This window comes from Sprattus sprattus (genome assembly GCF_963457725.1).
Source record: "Sprattus sprattus genome assembly, chromosome: 1".
In the NCBI taxonomy this organism is placed as follows: domain Eukaryota; kingdom Metazoa; phylum Chordata; class Actinopteri; order Clupeiformes; family Clupeidae; genus Sprattus; species Sprattus sprattus.
Window position 1 is genome coordinate 64,615,938 of NC_137920.1, and position 21,198 is coordinate 64,637,135.

The 21,198-nt window shown below is 43.2% G+C and overlaps 1 protein-coding gene across 1 annotated transcript; it reads right to left on the reverse strand.

Moving 5' to 3' along the window:
• Window positions 1–395: 395 nt before the first annotated feature.
• On the reverse strand, window positions 396–21,189 carry ophn1 (oligophrenin 1). Its single transcript, XM_080832866.1, has 24 exons — window positions 20,705–21,189; window positions 17,940–18,035; window positions 17,727–17,788; window positions 16,674–16,745; window positions 14,174–14,275; window positions 13,592–13,702; window positions 12,531–12,635; window positions 11,823–11,952; window positions 11,550–11,650; window positions 11,264–11,355; window positions 10,538–10,616; window positions 9,707–9,740; window positions 9,498–9,560; window positions 8,261–8,335; window positions 7,788–7,872; window positions 7,493–7,551; window positions 7,040–7,145; window positions 6,545–6,704; window positions 6,129–6,267; window positions 3,460–3,828; window positions 2,930–3,074; window positions 1,660–1,710; window positions 610–637; window positions 396–480 (listed from the first exon to the last, which is right to left on the reverse strand). Exons 1-22 carry the CDS (start codon window positions 20,856–20,858, stop codon window positions 1,668–1,670), a joined length of 2,382 nt encoding a protein of 793 aa, XP_080688992.1. The 5' UTR covers window positions 20,859–21,189; the 3' UTR covers window positions 396–480; window positions 610–637; window positions 1,660–1,667.
• Window positions 21,190–21,198: the final 9 nt, after the last annotated feature.

Below are 21,198 nucleotides of genomic sequence, written 5' to 3' on the forward strand. Positions count from 1 at the left end.
CACACACACACACACACACACACACACACACAACCACAAACACACAGGTAAAAGCATACATAGGTCGAAGTTCAAACGATTACTCTTCTGCAGTCTGATCCCTCCATGAGATGTGCTTCAGAGAGAATAATAAGTGAGTATCACGGCACACCCCGTTGCTCTGCTTTCTCTCTTTAGGAAACATTTGTTAATGCATGCGTGGTAGGAGCCCCATCACGTTAACATTACTTACAAATGTATATGACACACACTGCTATCACTGAAAGGTAAGGCCAGGAAGGTATCTCTCTCTCTCTCTCTAAAAATAGCTATTAATAGAACTCGGTTTGTGAACTGTTTCCAATCAACACAACAGGCACAAGATAAATGCAAAAGTGCTGGAAGCAGTGGTGTGTGTGTGTGTGTGTGTGTGGGGGGGGGGTCTTATTCTTCTTCAGAACCAGTTGAATATAGAGGGATCTAGTATTCTCATTTGGAATTCTGTAAAAAGACAAGGATAATCATAAACATGTGAGTCCATATCTCAAACAGAACAGTGTACAAAGCTTTGACATGCTTATATAGTTTACAGTGTGACGTGTGTGAGTTAATTAATCATTTTCCTCCTACCTCAGATGTCGGGGAAGGGACAGTTGGCCTGCAAAAAAGAAAGCCAGGGAACATGTCACCATCTGTCTAAGCATGCACCCGTATGCACACTCAATACCTCCCCATTCATATACAAAACACTCCAAAGGACTCCAATGAAAAAGGAGCATGCTGTACAGTATGGCCCTGTTCTAAAGGCAATAAAGAAAGACAGTTTCTCACATTCTTTCCATATATAACGTTTCTGAATATCATATCTTCTTAAATTGAATGATTGTTATTTATTGCTGATGTAAGTGCCCATTGTCTGTAGGTAAAACAAAGTCTAAACCCCCAAAACACTGTAAAGTGCCCTTCTCTTCTATCATGAGATGTGGAAGCCATGACAGCATCAGACACGACACAACTAGGGCTCATTGTACCACTTACTCACCTTTCATGCTAGTCAGATCTGATAAAGCTTCTGGATTCTATTCTGAAACTATGCCTTTTGAGCTCACTGGCACTGGCGTCAGTCATATAATTTTGTCTTCCACAATTCACACTGTGATGTTTGCATCCTCCAGCCACTTAATGGTAGCGTGGTCAAGAGCAAGGAGACTATCTAGCGGCCCATTGGGTGGCTTGAAAGGTGGGTATCCATACACCCATTACTCGCTATAATATTGGCTAAAGTGGCGTTATAGCACACATTGGCTACCTTCACATACTCTCAAAAACACTCACCTTACCTCACACAGGCAAGACAATGTTCCAAGACAATATTCTGTGTTAGTTTATTTATTTACATAATTTGAGTGTCAACTCCAGAAACATGCCAGGAGGGTCATCACAAAAGTGTCTTTTGTATTTGACATCCTTCCACCAGATTAGCAAAGCACTGTTCCAATGTGTAATTACTGACCATAACCACTCCATCCTGCACAATATTAAGGTCAGGATTTCCTGGTCATTCTCCCCCATTCTCTCTCTCTTTCTCGCTTTCTTTTTCTCTGCTTCTCTCTCTCTCTCTCACACGAACACACACACACACACACACACACACACACACACACACACACACACACTTACCCTCCCGTCTATCGTGATGCATTCTCAAAAAACTTTGTCTTGGAGGCAACACTGCAATGACAGTGAAACAATAACAATGATTAAAACAAAGAGAGAATAAAAGTGGGAGACTAAACATGCTAATTATTTGAAGAAAAGTCATGAATCCAGAAGTGTAACTCTCTCCCTGTCTGTTTTTTATCTAGCACAACACTTTTGTTGGCAGTGGGACCACCCAAGGAATGTGAGGGAGGTTCTTATGAAACACATTCAGTCTGTAGTCTCTAAAATGGAGAGCTAGAGGCCTTCCAAGCTTACAACTACATTTAATGAAAAGCATAAAGATGCTGTAAGTCTTATGTTAACATTTCTTGCTAACTTCACAGCTTACGTCCCAAAAGGAATCTACTGGACGAAATTAACATGGACAATATCTTGAAATTGTTGTTAAAATAGCCGGTGATGATCCAGGGACCTTTTTACACTTTCCCAGGCCATGCAGTATGTGATATTGTGCACTGGGTTGGAAACCCCACAGTATAAGAACAGATTGTACAGCATGATGTCAATAGGTATATCATCAAAAAACAACAGGAAGCTAGCTAGTGTTCTTGTTAGGGTTGGTTTGTTGGCTGTTAGCTGGTTAGCTTCTGAAACAATAGCATAGTTATATCTCCAAAGAGGCAGTAAGTGATAATATCTTGCTCTACCCCCCACACTTAAATGTGCAGTGAATGCACCAAATAAATAACAGGCAAGCTTAAGGTTTCTGATTGGTAAGTATATTTGAGTTTCTTATTATAGAATCCAGTAGAGTTCCAGGGACCGTTTTTCCTCTTCTCTAAAGCATCTATTTGCAAGATTACAATCAGAACAGGAAACTAGCTAGCCTAAGTTTACAAACACAGTGATCCCTTGCAGCTGCCGGACCCATGAATTACAGTTCCATTAGAGATCATTCGTAAGGGAATAAATGTGTCCACTCTGGATGGTTACAGAAAGACAGTTGGCACAAAGAGCCTGAGGTGTTCCATTTGGCGGCACTGCATACAATAGGAAATGTGAGTTGTGGCTGTTTTTTTCTCAACAGGGATTTTGGATTAGGAGTAGATTGACCTGGTCTAGGAGGAAACACTAACTGATTGTTCTTTTGATTAAGATTTTAATTGGAGCACGTTAAGAGACTAGTCCTCACATAATACTTAAGCATGTAAGTGCGTATCTTTTTGTCTCTCTCTCTTTCTCTCTCTCACTGTGTGTGTGTGTGTGTGTGTGTGTAGGGAGTACTCACTAAGATGCACGAGAGTCTTCGCTGGTGGGAGAGGAGAGAGGTCTGGTGGGTGTGCGATTGGGTGGATCGGGGGGTCTGGTTGGGGGCCTACAGATGGAGTGTTTCTCGGAGAATGACCGTCCTTTCATTAAGCTCTCACCGTTTCCTATTTCACGAAAGAAAGAGCAAGAGAGAGAGAAAGAGAGAAAGAACACGCGCAAGGATGACACATGAGATAGGCAGGTATATTTCAGGAAGTAGAGAAGATACACACTGCATACTGTAATGGCAAATGCTTGACCAGACACAAAGATTGTGTGAGAGTAATAGACTGGACTTCAGTTATTACTATTATTAAATCAGCCTAACACACAAAGTTACTGTATTAGTGATTTCTGTACTACAGGGGATAAAAGACAGATGCTGTAGAATAGAACAGCTTTGTTTTGTAGTGGTACAGAATCGTAATGTACAATTCATTTTGCATTGTGGCGACTGGTGCCTGTGCCAGTTCTGTTTGTCTATGCTGTGGCGTGTTGGGGAGTAAAAACCTTCTAGGGCTGCACGTGGAATGGTCTTCTTGCCCTGGAAGGACTGCGCACGGCCGACCGCCACTCCCGACTCCCCGTTCCCCGTGGTGTCGGGTCGATGGCCTCCATCTTGCAGCCTAGCAACCATCTTGGCAACGTCGCTGTCGGAGTGCCAGTCGTGCGGTCGGGGCGTGGGGGTGGGTTTCGGTGGGAGCGGAAAACGGGCGCCAGAGGTCGCAGGGACAGAGGAAGGATGGCAGGAGGAGGGGATAGAGGGCGGAGAGCAGGAAGGGGGTACAAGCTTGGTTCTCTGCGGTGGGATAGGGCTGCTGGGGTGCAGGTCCCCCTCTGACTCTACGCCATTGTGGGCACTGCCGTTCAGCTCCCTCACTGCATGACAAAGAGAGGAGAACGCAGAGCATAAGACAGACTGAGCAACAGGAGGAGGAGATAAAGCTAAAGGTTGTAGTGTTTTTTCTTTCAAGTCAAGTACAGTATGAGCAGGAAGTAAAGAGTTTAGGATGAAAAGAAGTTAACAAAAGCGAGACACACAGAAAAACCAAGAGGGACATAAATCAAGATAACGAGAAACTAAGAAAGAAAAGAGCAAATAAAGAATGCATGAAAGAAATATGAGTGAAAGTGAAAATATCTCGATAACACCTTCAAATGATCTTTTTTACACCTTTCCAAATACGTCTGTGATCATTTAACAGCACTGCAGTTCTATGGCTGTCCTCAGCACTTTTTATCAGTGCGGTGCCGAGTACATGTGTGTCCAGTCTTACGTCTTGTGGTTTCGGCTTGTGCTGGTACATGGCTGGCACAAAGTGATCAAGGCCACAGTGCCATGTGAACCAAGGCCCCTGCAGTGTTGCACGGCTGCATCTGTGTAGTTAGACTAAACGACTGTGACCGCTTCCTCCCACACACACACACACACACACACACACACACACTACAGGGGCTACAAACATCAAAGGCCAAAGTAAAGACATCATCACACATTATATCTGCAAGTTGCATTTGGTCACATGAAGTGACATTTGATGTGCACTTGGAGTACAGAAAGGGTGGCCATTGTGTGTATACTTAAATATTAATATCTTGAAAAGGAACTTGCGGGTCTACAGTCCATCAGTGCATTTCAAAGCGACCTCCTCCTACAAGTTCACCTCCAGAACTTCAGAGTGAACTTGTGGAGCCTCAGTGAAAAGTTATTATCTCAAACTGCATGCACAGTCTGTGTGAGTCTGCCTTTATGTTGTTATGTCTAGCAGTGAGTTCTTGTTCACGTACCATCTCTCTCTGTCCCTCTGTGTGAGTGTGTGTGTGTGTGTGTGTGTGTGTGTGTATGTGTATATGTGTGTGTGTGTGTGTGTGTGTGTGTATGTGTGTGTGTTTGTGTGTGTGTGTGTCTGCATGTGCCTGTGCTTGTGCGTGTGGGTATGGGTGTGGGTGTGGGTGGGTGGGAAGGTGGGTGATGGGTTGACAGCAAGCAACTCTCACTATGAGAAGGGTACTTTTGTGTTGAAAACTACAGACAAGCACAAACAGAACACTACACATTAATGACTAAGAGGGAGCATGCATTTAATGACAGCCAAAAGCCAAATAATTAAAGAATCAGAAGGGCATTAAAAAATCAGTGGTGCATTAAAATGTTAGGCGAAAGGGAAAACACAGGACCCAAATGTTTAAAAGGACTAGAGATGACGGCACATATTAAGCATTTATGAAGATGGCTTATGTAGGAAAAAACAGGTACCAACCACCCGCACAAACACTATCAGGAGTACCTTTAAAATAAACACACAACCAACACATACACATAAACACACTTGTGCCTCAAACCTAGATTCAAGCAGACAGGTGGTGCTTAGTTTCCAAGTCTCAGGCAGCCTGTTATTAGTTTTTCAGTGTAAAAGGAATGGAAAACTAAGATGGGTGGACAAACTGCCAGTTTCTCATCTGTCAGGACAAATGGCATGTACACACACACACACAAGTTCTAAAGTTTCATCCGCTACAGCACTTAGCTAAACAGGGCTCTATAGAGCCTACTTTATAGTATAGTTTGTAGCTATGTTATGGTAAATCTTACCATACAAATTTGCATTTAAGTGTGTGTGTGTGTGTGTGTGTGTGTGTGTGTGTGTGTTGTGCGCCCATTAGTAAACTGTGCCAAGAGGAGTAAATCCATATAAGTGAAACAGACCTCCGTACGACCCCCCAACCCCGCCCAAAAGACTGGATTCAGTCCGCCACACAGACAGATAAAGTTAGCCAGTGCCTCCCCCTCTCAAAGAAGGTTCAAGGACACCTTGAACTGAGGAAGAAAAAATATGTGACTATGTTTGTGCAGGCAGGCAGTAAGTGCACAGATCTACATGCATTTGAAGTGTACAGATACAGATGTACTCTATATGCTGTGTATGGATCACAGCATGTGTGCAGTAAAGTAAAGGGGTATCTGCTTTTAATAATGACTAATATGAAGGGAAAGAAAGCCTGACAAATGAACCAGCATAACAGGGAGGGAGAATGTGGATGAGATGTGATGGGATATTAGAAATACAAAACGAAAGAAGATGGAGCTGATGCCGATGATGATGGGGACGAAGATGGCGATGAAGATTGTGACACTGGGGAGGGGGATGACTGAGATGCTTATTCAGCAACATAATTACACTCTGCGTTGGGCATTTGTAAGGCGGGGTAGAGGCGTGGCGTCCGCTTGGAGATGGTGATAGGCTGCCGCTTCCTCGGGGCAGCTCTCGGGGGAGGCACTGGGGGGGCAGAACTCTCCTCTGGGGGTCCGCTGAAGATCTGAGGACACAAACCAGAGATAAGGACTCACAACAGGGTAATTCGAAAATACTTTTTCACAACTTCAATACACAACTTCATTATTACAATACTATTATTACAATGTAACCTATATGATCACAATGGCATCATAAAAACTATCCTATCTAAATACAACAGTAAACTACCGATGACACAATTCACATCAACTGTTTGTTGTTAAGGCTAACAACCTGACTGACTTTATGATATAAAATGTCATCTATGAATGAATGACATCTATTGAATAAAGTCCTACCCTCTTGAAGTCTTCAATGAGGATCTCTACGACAATGTTTTGGAACTTGATTTCCAGCATGGCCGCCACTGTCTCTTCCTCTGCCCGCATGAGTGTAGGGCCGAAGATCACACCCATGTTTGATGGTGTCATCAAGTTTTCCTCTGAGTGACAACACACACTGGACAAACACACACACACACACTCATTGTACACTCCAGCAGAACAAGAATACCATCAGCCTGTTTCTACCTGCCTGTTTCTACCATCTCTCACACGCAAGAAGTAATGGGATATGCTATGCAGTCTGAACCATTCTTCAAGAACTTTCTCAAAACACATACTTCCATTGTTTCAGCAGCCTAAGTGCCCCCTGATCTGGTATGGAGTTACAGTCAAGCCTGGCTTATTGGAGAACTATAACGACTCAATGTTGGTTTGACCCTCCCTCCCTCTCTTTCTCTCTTTCTCTTTTTCTCTCTCCCTCTCTCCTGCCTGACCTGCACGTCATCTCACCTGAGCAGATGGCGAATGAGGAGTTCCAACATTTCGCGGTTCACCACTGGCAGTTTGTAGACCAGGGAGTGGATCGTGCCCAACCGGAAATCCAGACTTTCGGATTCTGTCACACACATCGACATAGACATACACACAGACAGATGGTCAGTCAAATACAAACAACACCGATCAGTGACTACAACATCCACTGTGAGTAACCAAATGCTGTAGAACTGCAGGAGAGGCCCCTACTTTGTTAAAAGGCTACAATGGTTAAATGGAGAGCCATACGTCACACTTCACTAAGAAACTTTAGTTTTTCTCGAAAACCGGGTGTGTGACTGTTTGGCCTTGTTTGAGTAAGTGTCATGAGGGAAATCGGTGCAGCAGGGGCAAGCCTGGATATGGAGCCATACCAACAAAGTTTTGAGGCTTTATCTTTACTTGATTGTGTAAAGCGAAGTATCTTACTTGCAGCTAAAATGAGTTTGCTGTGGAGGCCATAAGTCATCAATGGTTCACTCAGAGTCCTGTGAGGATACACACACACACACACACGCACCGAACACGCACCGAACACGCACAGGCACAGGCACAGGCACAGGCACACGCACACGGACACGGACACACACACACACACACACACACACAAGAAAAGTTTAAAAAAAGTTAAATGGAATATATGCTACTCCAGTTGATGTCATCATTATGTGTGCGTGTGTGTGTTAAAAGAGAGTGATTGCCTGAGTTAGTGTGTGACATTTACCGAAGGTAAAATTTCATGGCGCTGGTGATAGTTTTTATGTCCCAGTCACTGCTGTTGAAATCCACATCACCGGGGCACTTTGAGTCTGAGAGAGTAGAGGCGAAACAGATGGTCGTTCACAACAGAGTACGGAACATCCATTAGGGCGAAATACACACAGACGAACATAGATGAATATGGATAACTTTCCTCAACTTTGTTATGTTTTTGCGTGTGTGTGTGTGTGTGTGTGTGTGTGTGTGTGTGTGTGTGTGTGTGTGTGTGTGTGTGTGTGTGTGTGTGTGTGTGCATGTGTGTGTGTGCTACGTTTGTGTGTGTGCGTGCGTGCGTGCGTGTGTGTGTGTGCGTGTGTGTCTGACTGAATGATGAAGAGAATTTGTATATTTGGTTGCATGAGTGTGTCTATGCACATGTTGTTAAACATGCACATACAGACCACCATATACTGTACTGATGGTTTGAGAATTCCGCACCGAAGAAAGCGTTCAGTAGCTTCTGGACCTGGATGTTGCTGCCAACAGTTCTGTAAATCCCTTCTTGGGTAGCGCCTGCAATGGAGAGAGGGAGAGGTTAAAAAAAAAACTCAATGTCACTTCGACCCTCTGACTATGCTTGTAAAATGAGTGATTGGATGTGACTCAAGACACAGAAAGGTTTTCAGTCGAAGTGTGTGAGAAGATGTAGCTGGATTGAGAAACAGAATATCTGTAAATCAAGAGAGAGAGAAATGGGGGGGTGTTCCAGAGGGAATAAAAAGAAATGGAATAACAATGGGGAGACGGAGAGAGGAAAATTAGACTATGGCAGAACTTCCAACACCATGTCAGTATTATATATTATATGGTACTTACTGTGGAACCTGCAGCCAGCATTTTACCGATACATCTCATAGGAAAATAATCTGAGACTGTTTGACTTTGACTGTTTTTAAGGTGGAAAGAATATGAGAGTTACACAAACAGGAAGTTTGTGTTTCTGTGTGCAAGTGATAGAGTGTGTGTGTGTGTGTGTGTGTGTGTGTGTGTGTGATTGGGTTTCTGTGTGTGGAGGAGGGTGAAAACTGAATGTGAAAAATGTGTTGTTGGTAAGATCCAAACAGCTGCACCGCATGTCTCACTCTGTCTAAAGCTATGTACGAACTATTGAGAGACGGGGGAGTTCAATGTTTTGTAATGTCGGCGTTATAAGGGGTCATCCGAACATATTCGAACATATAACCAGCACAGTCCTTTACATTGACACTGACTTAACATTTACATTACACTCATAAATCTTACTTTGAATATTTTAGTTTGTTTGTATGATGTACGATGTTTGTTTGTATGATGTATCATGGTGTTTTTTGTTTGGGTTATACAAACTTAGGCTGGAAGTTACGGTTATATCGGTTCTTATTTGTAGAGCCATGCAGTAAGCAAGGCTTTGTAGAGAATCTGCTCTGATGGCCCTCTTCCGCCTCTCTCTGTCTTTCTCTCTTTCTTGGAATCTCATACGAACACACACACACACACACACACACCAGGTGCATTGCAAACTGCTCATGTGAAGCACTGCTGACCTCTACTGGCCACTGTAGGAACACATTTCTATTCCTCAACAAGACAGTCAATAAGCATGGTAGGTCAACCACAGCAATCCCACTCTTGTATCCATCCACAGCAGGCAGAGTGAAACTAGTCTGGTGTTATACACTTCACTATTGCAACTCACCTTTGGTTTCCACGAAGTTGATGCACTTTCGAACAAACTTGAATCCCACCTCGTTCAGCTCCACTGCACCAAAACACAAAAACAAGTTAAGACAAGAACATAGGCATGATGGTACCACTGCAGAATACTATGTTCTATTGAGCCCTTTGGATTCATGATTTAGATTTAGATGTACTGACTTGCCAAAAAATTAAAAAAACTATACTCACTTTCAGCTTGTTTTTGAATTGGAGAATGGTAAATCTGAAAATAAAACATACAAAATAGTTGTAATGTATATTTTGGACTACTTAAAGCAGTATTGGACACGTCACCATTTTTCTCAGTAAATATATTTCTAAAGGTGCTATTGACATGACACTTTCACCAGATGTTGGTAACCCAGGTAATCCAAAACGACAAAGAAACCAGAACAAATTAGTTCAGAAATTAAGTTATGTCTAATAATGTGAAATGCCACAGGGAAAAAGTATTGAACACGCTAACTGATATTTATGTAATACTTTGTACAAAAGCCTTTAAGATGCTTCCTGTATGGAGAAACTACTCGTATGCATTAATCAGGTGTGAGTTTGGCCCATTCTTCCACAAAAAAGTTCCCTGGGCCTCTTCTATGTACTCTGATCTTCAGTTCTTTCCATAGATTTTCGACTGTATTCAAGTCAGGTAATTGGCTGGGCCCTTCTAGCAACTTTATTTTCTTTCCTTGACTGTTCATTGTCTTGGTGAAATGTCCACCCTCGTTTTTAACTTCATCATCCTGGTAGATGGCAGCAGATTTTTATTAAGAATGTCTCTGTACATTTTTCCATTCATCCTTCCTTCAATTGTGTGACGTTTTCCAGTACCAGTACATCTGGTGAAAATGTCATGTCAGTAGCACCTTTGGAAATATATTTACTAAGAAAATGGTGACGTGTTCAATTCTTGTTTTACCCGTTGTGTGTATCTGAGCATGTTTGTGTGAGTGTGTGTGTGTTTGTGTGTGTGTGCATGTTTTCCCTGTAACCATGGCAAAAGAAAAAGGAAGAGATTCTCACTGGCTCTTTCCCGTCCATTGCCTCGATCCACTGTTTCCTGTTATCCTCTGACACTGCCTGCAGAGTCAGGGGGCTATTCCTATGGCAACAACCCAGAGACACCACACAGCTCGTATCAGTAATATCATTGTGAAGACAGATGTGTATTCTCATGAGCTCTGCCACTACACACAGATCTTTAATGATTTCCTACATGTTCTGTAAATGCAGGCTGGTCGGGGCTTTGGACTTTGCAAATGACTGTGTGTGTGTGTGTGCGCGTGTGCGTGTGTTGTGTGTGTGTGTGTGTGTGTGTGTGTGTGTGTGTGTGTGTGTGTGTGTGTGTGTATGCGTGTGTGTGTGTGTGTGTATGCGTGTGTGTGTTTGTGTATGTATGTGTGTGTGTGTGTGTTTCATGATCGTTCCTACTTGGCCCTTTTCTCCCATGTTGCCTGCAGGGCCATCTGTTGGGGTGTGTATGTAGTACTTTCTTGGCAGCTGTGTCTTTGTGGCGTCTATAGATGTCTCACTGAGCCCCCATCCTCCCCACACCTCCAGCCATCCTGACCCCTGCTGTGTTTGTGTGTTTGACCCCTTGAGCTCCACCTGCTCTATCATCTGCTGGGTTCGCTGAAAATCCCTCTTGCTCCTTACAGTCACACTCGGTTACCCATCAGCCCCTCAATCCATTCCCCCCCCAAAAAACAGCCCAGTGTTAAGTGATCTTTAGAGTGGGGAGACCCTTACCTCTCTATGATCTCTATTTCGAAGCAGAAACGCTTGTCGATGGACTCGGATTTCCGGCGGATGCAGGACTTCAGGGTGAGCTTTGACGGAGTCTGACAGACGTAAACAACATGTTTACACTCTTCACTCGCCGCACAACAATAAACAGCTGCATGTGGTTAATGCTAACCACCTCCATTTTAGTGATAAAAGACATTAGTGGGGCCTGAGTGTGTGTGTGTGTGTGTGTGTGTGTGTGTGTGTGTGTGTGTGCGTATGTGTTTGTTTTTTAAATATGTTAAGCTACCTGTTTGGTTGTAGTCTTCTGTTCAACGGGCACCATATCAAAAAGTTTGTTGTCTTTGTGATACTTGCAGTAGTACTTCACCCAAGTCACCCCCAAAGCCCCTGTAATAAAAAAAACACAGATACAGCAAAATACGCAGAGAGGAACAAAGAGAGGCAGAGAGAGTGAGTAAATGGAGTAAGAAGGGAGAGAGGGGACATGATGAAAAGCCATCCTCTTGCCAGGCATCCTCAGTGTACTGCTTTATTTCCACACAGCCTTCTAAGTGCTTACATTTCTCCTGGACGTAGAGGTAGCCCTGGATGGTGGCCTGCCCGTGCATCTTGCCAATCTGAGAGGGCTCCTTCATTCTCTTCATCAGGTCCTCCATCGAGTCTCGAGTGCTCTCAAAGTGGTTCCGTGTCTACACACACACACACACACACACACACACACACACACACACACACACACACACACACACACACACACACACGCACACACGCACACACACACATCATGATCTAATCTCTCATGATAACATTTTCTACCTTTTTAATTTTGGGGCTCCACTATCAGTATTATGCATAACATGTTCATTTTTTACAAATCTGTACTTCAGGACGCATCTTACTGCTTCACAGAAACCGAGCCTCTTCCCCCTTTTGGGATACAAGGCTAAAAACACGATAACTTGGGCTTTTGTTTATCAACAATTTTAAAGGCACTGCCTTGAGTTCATTCTGCTTTATCGCTCCTGTTTGCTATAACACACAAAAGTATTTTCCCTAAACAAACACTCAAATGTGAGTGTTAAGGGTTTAGTTTCTGAGAAGTCGCAGCTCTGTTTACAATAAAAAAAGGACCAAACATGTTCCTTATTACACGATGCAGGGGATATTCAGGGGATCTTCTGTTTTGTCTCAGTTTTATAATGACTACTCTTTTCATCCTCTAATGAACCTCGAACCCTCCCACTCTCCATCTTTTCTGTTCTCTCACATTCTGTAGGCTGAGCTGCAGTTCCTGTTTGTACGGCAGAAAGTCCTGAGTCATTTCCACAGTCAGGTTGTTCAGGGTGAAGATACTCTGGAGGAATGCCAGTACCTGTCAATCAAAATGGCATGATGAATACACAGCCTTGCTTTGGTCTTGACAGTCAGAACACACTTGTGCAGGCATACGGACACATACACACAGAGAGACACACACGCACACACACACACAAACAATGGTAGCACTTGTCAGTTGACATTTCATAATGAATACACATCTTTGCACCAAGTCACGTGCACACAGACCCACATATACAAACAGACAGACAGACAGACAGACAGACAGACAGACAGACACACACACACACACACAAACACACACACACACACACTCTGTTCCCTTTAAGAGCTTGTTAATCATTAAGATACAGTGTGTATGAGTTTGTCCAAAGGGCACATTGGAGAAGCATGTGTTTTCCCCAGCACAAGTGCAAGAGAGAGACTTAAGATGTCATTCAGGTCAAATTCAACGTTCAGGACAGAATGTGTCAGTTGAGGGAACCCCAGTATATAATATAAATAATGTATTTTGTAAAACATCACATTCATTGTGTGGTTTATACAAACTGGTTTACATTTGGGGTGGGGTTTCTGAACAAATGCAGAAGAACAAGTGCAGAGAGAGAGGGAAAGAAAGAGAGAGAGAGAGCGAGAACCAGAGACTTGCACGTGATGGACTGGGCAGTGGCTGAAGGTGGTATTCCCCTTGGTCTTGAGACATGTTCAAACAACTAATTTAAAGACTAATTTATCGTATTCAACAGTTCTTAGATTATCAGCATGTCACTACACTCTTAGTCAAACACATTCAATTCTATGTAGACTTTTGGTCAGCCACATCCTTCTCATTCAGTCATAAGAAATGTGGTGTCTTTTCAGAATAGAGGGCTTTTGTCCAAATCCAAAATTAATCTAAGATAAGAACTCACTTAGGTCAGGAGAACTTGGCCAGTTGTGGATGGGAGGTGAAAAGGGAATTATATAGGCTAATACAGGAAGTGAATTTACCGGCTCAACGACATCGAACTTCTTCCTGTCCTGAACCTGTTGGATCTGGTAGACATATTCCACAGAAGACTCATAAAAGTTCAGCTTCTCCTTATCAAGTTGTTCATCTGCCTGAAGGTTCACACACACAACACAGACATACATATATTGGATACATGTGCAGTAGATTACAAACATCACACTTGCACACATGTAGATTGTGTACATATGCAAGAATTGAATGATTTAAAACAGCTTACTAGACTTTCCTCGTCATTACAAGGATAGCTGTAACTTGTTATCGGTAAGTGACTCAATGGCTTGCCCTGAGGCACTAAACACAAACACTAGCACAACACAACACAGGACACACACACACCCATACAACCATGTGAACACTGTAGAAAATACACTTGGACACATTATGCACACAATTTGGGAAGATATCCTCAACCTAAAATGTATCTTAATTATTTATTTACAGCTTGGACCACCAAACTTTGAATGTACTGCATTCAAATGAAAGGTTACAATGCAGTGAGCCAGTGGGACAAGAACATCGCTATGGCCTGGCTTATACTCGTGTACATGTTCAGCACAAACCTCCTGAAGCTGAGTTTCCTTCTTCTTCACAGAGAGGTTGACATGTTTATCCAGCTGAGAGTAATACTTCTCACTCTCCTTCTCGAACTTCTTCTTTCGTTCCTATGTCGAGAACACATACAAGCACGCACAGGCATGCGCGCGCACACACACACACACACACACACACACACACACACACACACACACACACACACACACACACACACACACACACACACACACACACACACACACACACACACACACATACACATACACACAAACACACCACAATAAATAATTTAGTTAAGCACTAATAGAAACCTTCTGAGTGGTTGAGCACATTTATTGAACACATGTCCAGATGTGGTGTATCTGTGAGCAAGCTGTGTGGACAAAGGAAAGCCAAGCCACACCTGTGGTGTAAACTAACTTCTGTGCTTGCCCCCTTAACAACCATGGTGTCTGGTTAAGAAAGGGAATAGCCCATAGTCTGGTAAAACTAGAGATAGCACAATGCTCAAAGTTTTCAAAGCTAAATTAAGTAAGCCAAGTGTGGTATGTTACACACAAAACTGCCATGACTTCCCACAACTTTAATAGAGCATCTTCTGTTACATAATAGTTGGATATTACCTCAGGCTACGACAAAAAATTACCTAATGCTAAACCAGTCCCCATACCACTGCCATACGCACTGTGACTAATAAAGTAGATCTGAGTCATCTTCCCAGGATTCTAAGAATTAATGAGCTACATTTGTTGTTCATGACCTCCATGTGTCACCATTATTCCCCGTTGAGTTTATCCCCAGCACAGGCAGACGCTGTGGCAATGTTTAGCATTTTTATTACTGTTTTATTGTTTCAGTATTTGAATCAGTTTTTAGTCTTTTGTCTTTATAATGGCGTCCGCCTTTAAGTTTTATCAAGAAACCACAGACACGAATGTCCTTGAAAGATTAACGTATGCATCATCTACAATCCATTTGTTTGTTCCTAAAATGGTGCCTTGAGTTTGAATACTAAAAAGCCTGTGCACACACACACACACACACACACACACACACACACACACACACAAGGAGCTTAATCAGTGTGTACTAGTTTGCTCTCTGTGTTTAATGATTCATTCATATGTTGGTGATTAATGAGCCAGCAACACATAAAACAGTAACTCTGGGAAAGGTAACGAGTAAACACATGTGAACCCCTCCTTTCGTGCACTTGCCTCCGTTGTTAAATGTGTTTGTAGGTTAGCGCTAAAGCAAATACAATAGAGAGATAGCATCACTCAGGGAGCGGCTGTGCCTTTGTAACCAGGACCTGGTGATCTCACAGCTGTACACAAGCAAATCCACACAGACTCAGCCATAAGGCAGTGCAGGAAGACAGCTTGTTCATCGCTTGGTTTTCGGGTGGCTGTATAATATGATTTCTTCCTCCTAATTCCCCTACTTAAAATCAAAGACACACACATACGCAGGCACGCATGCGCATGCACACACACACACACACATGTACACACACACAAACACTCACACACTTCTGCATTTCAAACACTTTTTTCCACAGACTTAACTTAAGCTCAAGTGCTACCATTCCTACACAAGTAACGCCATGGAGGGATTCCACCTCCACCTTCAGAAGCTCTGCCTATAGTCACTGAGGAAATTAACTGTATGCTTTGCATTAAAGTAAATATTTAGAAAATACGACATTGCGATATGGCATGAGTTGTAGTTCTCTAAACATGTATCTGTGTGTGAGTGTGTGTGTGTGTGTGTGTGTGTGTGTGTGTGTGTGTGTGTGTGTGTGTGTGTGTGTGTGTGTGTGTGTGTGTGTGTGAGTGAGTGTGAGTGTGTGTGAGTGTGAGTGTGAGTGTGAGTGTAAGTGTAAGTGTGAGTGTGAGTGTGTTTGTGTGTTTGTGTGTTTGTGTGTGTGTGCGTGTGTGTCTGTGTGTGTCTGTGTGTGTCTGTGTCTGTGTGTGTGTGTGTGTGTGTGTGTGTGTGTGTGTGTTAGAGTTTGGCAATTGTACATGTTGCCACCCGTGCAAGCAATTGAGTTGCATAACATATTAAGGAGGAAGTGATTACAAGAACAAAATGAGGAACTATAATCTGAACAGTGAGCATGGCTGAGTTAAAGTTTTTATGTTTGTGTGTGTCTGAGAGAGACACGAATCAGAGCTTCTCGCTTCAAACAGGGTGCCTTCATACTTGCTACTGAGACAGCAGAAGCAACCACACACACACACACACACCCTTATCTGCGCACACACACACACACACACACACACACACACACACACACACACACACACACACACACACACACACCATTCACACCATTCACACTGCTAGCGAATAGATTGACATTTATTACCCCTTGCCCCTGTGGAACCGTGTCCATGTTATCCAGCATTATGTCAAACTTGTCAGTGTTGAGTGATGAGATTCTATATCTCCGCCTGCAAGTGTGAGCGATCTTCTGGAACAGACTCTCAGCTCCTCACTCACCTTCGTCACGCCAATCTGCTCCTTGCGGAATTTCTCCAGAGGTTTGATGAGCAGGTCGCAGGCATTCTGAACCTAAGCAAGTCAAAAACATATACTGGTATAACACAACTGCTTACTCCCCCAGAGACACACATCCATATCCCCATACTATTGACAGAACTGAGAGCAGCAAATCCCCTAGCAGAAACCACTGAAGTTAATGACATGTTTTCCTTTTCTCTGCAGTCTGGCTTGAAGAGCACAGGCAGTCTAAAATCATAAGAGTGCATTTCCGCATCTCTTGCAGATGAAAAGTGGAACATACAGAAAGGTTCCAGAGTGTCTGGTTTAACACTTTAATGACATTGTCTTGTGTAGCTGGCTGTGTCGACTCTGTCATTTCACTAACGTCGCTCCATTCCATTAAAAAAACAACTAAATATCCCTCAGCTGTTGGCCTCATATCTGACCCCATTCCATCATCTGTTTTTCATGTAAAGTGAGAGCTCTGTCCAGACACGTGTGACTTTGAACAGAGCATTCTTTGGAGTGCACAAGCTCTCTAGTTTGTCTACTCTGTCGTAGAGGAGTGTCAAACCTACTGGATCACAATGTTAAGACCAGAGCCATCAGGTGACTCTGAACCAGTTCACAGCTGGCAGATCCAGCCCTACAAGTCTGACAAGACCCAGGGCCTTTCACAAAAGCACTGTGATTTTTTTTTTTTTGCATATTGTGACAATGCAATGTGGGTGATGTTTCCACACCCTCCAACAAAGCTGTGCAGTGTTTTTCTTGATAGATACAAAGACAGTACAAGCACAAATTATCTGTCATGCCAGAGTATATTTTTAACAAAAACTTGACTGCTTCTACTTCTACACCAAAGATAAAGCCACTGGGCCTGGACAATTATATTATTGTTGGGGAAGTAGTAGAGGCATTTTTTGCTAAATCTACCCACATTTCATTATTAACTTGTTTTAGCTGTATGCCAAACATGTTAGAAATGATTGGCATATACAAGTTGGCTGGATCTTTAAATGGTCGCAGAAGGAAAGGATGATTACCAACCAGCATCATCCTGTCATCTTCCACTTCCTGGAGCAGCCCAGCAAATTCACTGAATGACTCAGCTGATAGAGCAAAACAAAAACAAAGTCATCTCGGTGTCGAGCAATGTAACATGATAACTAACACATAATGCCCATACAGTAGGATCACATAACTAGACACAACTCTGCTTCCTTCCCAAAAACAGAGGAAAAGATGAATGAAATAAGCTACCAATGTTGATTTCATCATCGGTCAGTGTATCCCCGATGAAGTCAAACTGGAATGACTGAAGAGTCTGGGAAAACTTCTGAACAGCCAAGGAGTATCCTTCAGAAAGAAAAGAGTAAAACCACATTAAATGACAGTATACTTCACACATGATCCAGACCACACAACACCTAAGTTTGGATCAGGCGAGACAGCGTTATGTTGTTCAGGGGATTCAGCTCATCCTAGGGCAGAGAGTAGGAGAGGCCCCTGCTTCTGGTTCCAGGTGCCCCCTGTATAGGCTTCATTTCTGCATGTCTGTGAGAGAGGTAGCAAGGCACACATGGAGCTTGAGGTAATAATCTGACATCAAAGTCACAATCCAAAGGAGCACCTTTGGGTAAAAAATAACAAGGTATTCCAAGGAAACACAGGAAATGACATGACAAGGTTCTTTTGACCTACTCATTGTATTTTTACTTGGTTTATCTTTGCAATTACCTGAATGAAATGTCCTCCATACGCCTGCCCTACATCTACCCTTTTTGGGCATCAACACTTTCCTTCTAAAACCTAAACATTGGATAGCCTTGTTGACTCAAAACTACAATCTTCTTATGATGCATAGTTAATCAAGTTTGAGCCTGTGATATTCCATTTCATCATACACATAATGTTGTGGTGTCTCTGATCTTTTGTTTACAACACCAGTCCTCCACATGTTTTTTAGACCAGCAGCATTATGTGACTGTCAACAGTTTGGTTGACATATCGTAACCACAATTTCATCAAGCTAACACCCTCACACTACGCTAACTGTTCTCCTTCAGCTCTTCCGTTTATTCACTTCACATGCGGTGGATGGTGGACTTCTCCCTGAAGAGAGCTCTGGTAATTACCCTGGACAGATTAAATGAATATATCCAGCCGCAGCCTCCTGTCACAAAGGGGGCTTTTGTGCAGGAGATGAAATGCCACACAGGGGTGAGAGAGGGGTGAGAGGATCTGCCGAGTGGCATCTCCCTGGGGCACAATGCCAATGCTGTTTGGCCGCCATCTCCCTGTCTCTCTTCCCCTCTTAGTCTCTCTCTCACTCTCTTTTCCTCTCTTCCCCTCACACCTAACACCTACATTCTGTTATTTTTAAGCAAGAAAAGACAGTGACTAAGTAAAAGAGAACATAACCATTGTCAGAGAACAGCAACTATTTCTAGCCAAATGTAAATAAAGACCAAGGGATTTCTTGTTTAGGTCACCTAAATTCTGTTTCCGTTTTCTGCAGTCAATGATATTCATCCACCTTGGGAGGATGTGGCTTTTCTGCTGACTCAGATCACATGACCTAGCCAGCACCACTGCTCTGGCCACATGACCTGTGATGGATACCAGTCTCACAGCCCCACCTCTGTCTTCTTCAGAACTAGGAGTTGCACAACATGGTGTCACTATCACCTCACAACATAACACATCACGGTGCACAATCTCTGCAGGCATTTACATGACTTTACATAGATACTGGCGAATTGAAACGTCATAGGCATGTTGAGTTTGAAGTGTCCTTGATGAAATGCTTAGTTGAATGTTGCGTGTGGCCTTACATGTGCCACTGCAGTTTCCTGTGCAAACAGGAACAAAGATCGAAACCTCTCACAACCGCAGGTGAGTAAAACAGAGGGAAACTGCAACTTCTTAACTGCACGCGACTCACACGAATGACTGAGATGCGCTTCTCCTGCCTCTGCAAAAACAAGAAACTACTGCCAAAGGAGGGAGGCCAAGCACATTGCTCTGATAAAACATCACTCCGTCCTTTCATCTCTCCGTCCAGCATGTGTCTGGCCATCCGCCTATGTGGCACATGATGCTGAGGGGATTTTCTTCCCCCACTCCTTCACTCAGTGGCCTCTGTGACCTCACTGTAGACTGTCCGAAACAGAGTGCGCCTCTCAGTCTGCAGAGTACATTCAATACCCTCACTGTGTGTGTTAGTGAGTGAGTGTGAGTGTGTGTGTGTGTGTGTGTGTGTGTGTGTGTGTGTGTGTGTGAGAGAGAGAGAGAAAGAAAGAGAGAGAGAGAGAGAGAGAGAGAGAGAGAGAGAGAGCGAGAGAGAGAGAGAGAGAGAGAGAGTGTGTGTGTTTGCAGTTCAGTGATATCCAGACTATAAGCCTTACTAAAAATGTCCTCAGATGCTCTGCAGATGGCTTATCCTCCAGTTCCTCTCTGTCCCTCTGCATCTTTGGATGTCTGAGTATACCGCCTCTGGTAGCTCAACTCTCCTAAAATGAAGTCTTAGGCTTAAGGGGCCCATGAGCTGATAAAATTTCAGCAAGATTTCCCTTTAGAAGAGACAACAACTCCATCATGTAATAAGATAAGCATCTTGCAACAACTCCATCATTGTAATAAGATAAACATGTTCAATTATTAATCTACCCGGCTAAAAAGAAAGTTCCCGTTCCCTCTGGATGTTTGCCAACAGCCTTTGAATCAATTAGTGCGCCCTGAGACAATGTGGGTGTGATCCATCTGCTATCCTACAACACAATACAGGCCATTCCATTTCTAATCTCTCATTTAAACCGATTAGTGCGAATGTGGCTGAAATATGACAACCTCTGTTAAACGAACATTTCTGAAGTAATTTTCTTTCACTTCAACACAATGAATGAAACTGTTTAGCATATTCCGTTAACTGCTTGGGCACAGGCATACATTCAAGGGACCTCCCCAAAATGCCCTCTGCACCAGAAAAAGTGGACCTCCAGGGGAGAAAGAGAAAGCCCACTCACCCTTTATCGTGCTTATAACACTATTCCCATCTTTGATCACTTCCTTAAGAAACTTGCTGGTTCGGTCCAGTTCTTGTTCGTAACATTTCAATCTCTCTCTAAAATCAGGGCTATCCGAATAACAGTCGCTAAACTCCAGAGGAGGATGCCCCATCTCCTCTACTCTTCACACGACACGCTTGGAAATAAACTTAAATTAATCTGTAAAGGGATTGCCTTTGTACAGTGCGCCGACAGAAGATGGTCTAGTGGTGGTGTTGTCTGCTGTCCACAAAATTGGTTGCGTTCTTTGATAATCCTATTCGAAAGAAGTCTCAGCCATCAGCGTACTTTTGCTGTACATTGCAAAGAATAGGCTCGGATAGTCAGTCCCTCCGCTATGCATGTGCTGAGTAGGTTGCTCGTTCAAGTAATCCAATATGCAAGAGTCAATCAAGTACTCCAAACAAGTGTAGGTCTAAGTGTGTGATATTTTATTTAAGCAGACTCGCTTA

Coding starts and splice junctions, on each gene's coding strand:
- ophn1 (XM_080832866.1), bottom strand. CDS start 20,858: ATGGGGCATCCTCCTCTGGAGTTTAGCGACTGTTATTCGGATAGCCCT. Junction 16,746..17,726: donor AAGATGACAGGATGATGCTG/GTTGGTAATCAT, acceptor TGACTTGCTTAG/GTTCAGAATGCCTGCGACCT. Junction 14,276..16,673: donor AGCAGATTGGCGTGACGAAG/GTGAGTGAGGAG, acceptor TTCTCGACATAG/GAACGAAAGAAGAAGTTCGA.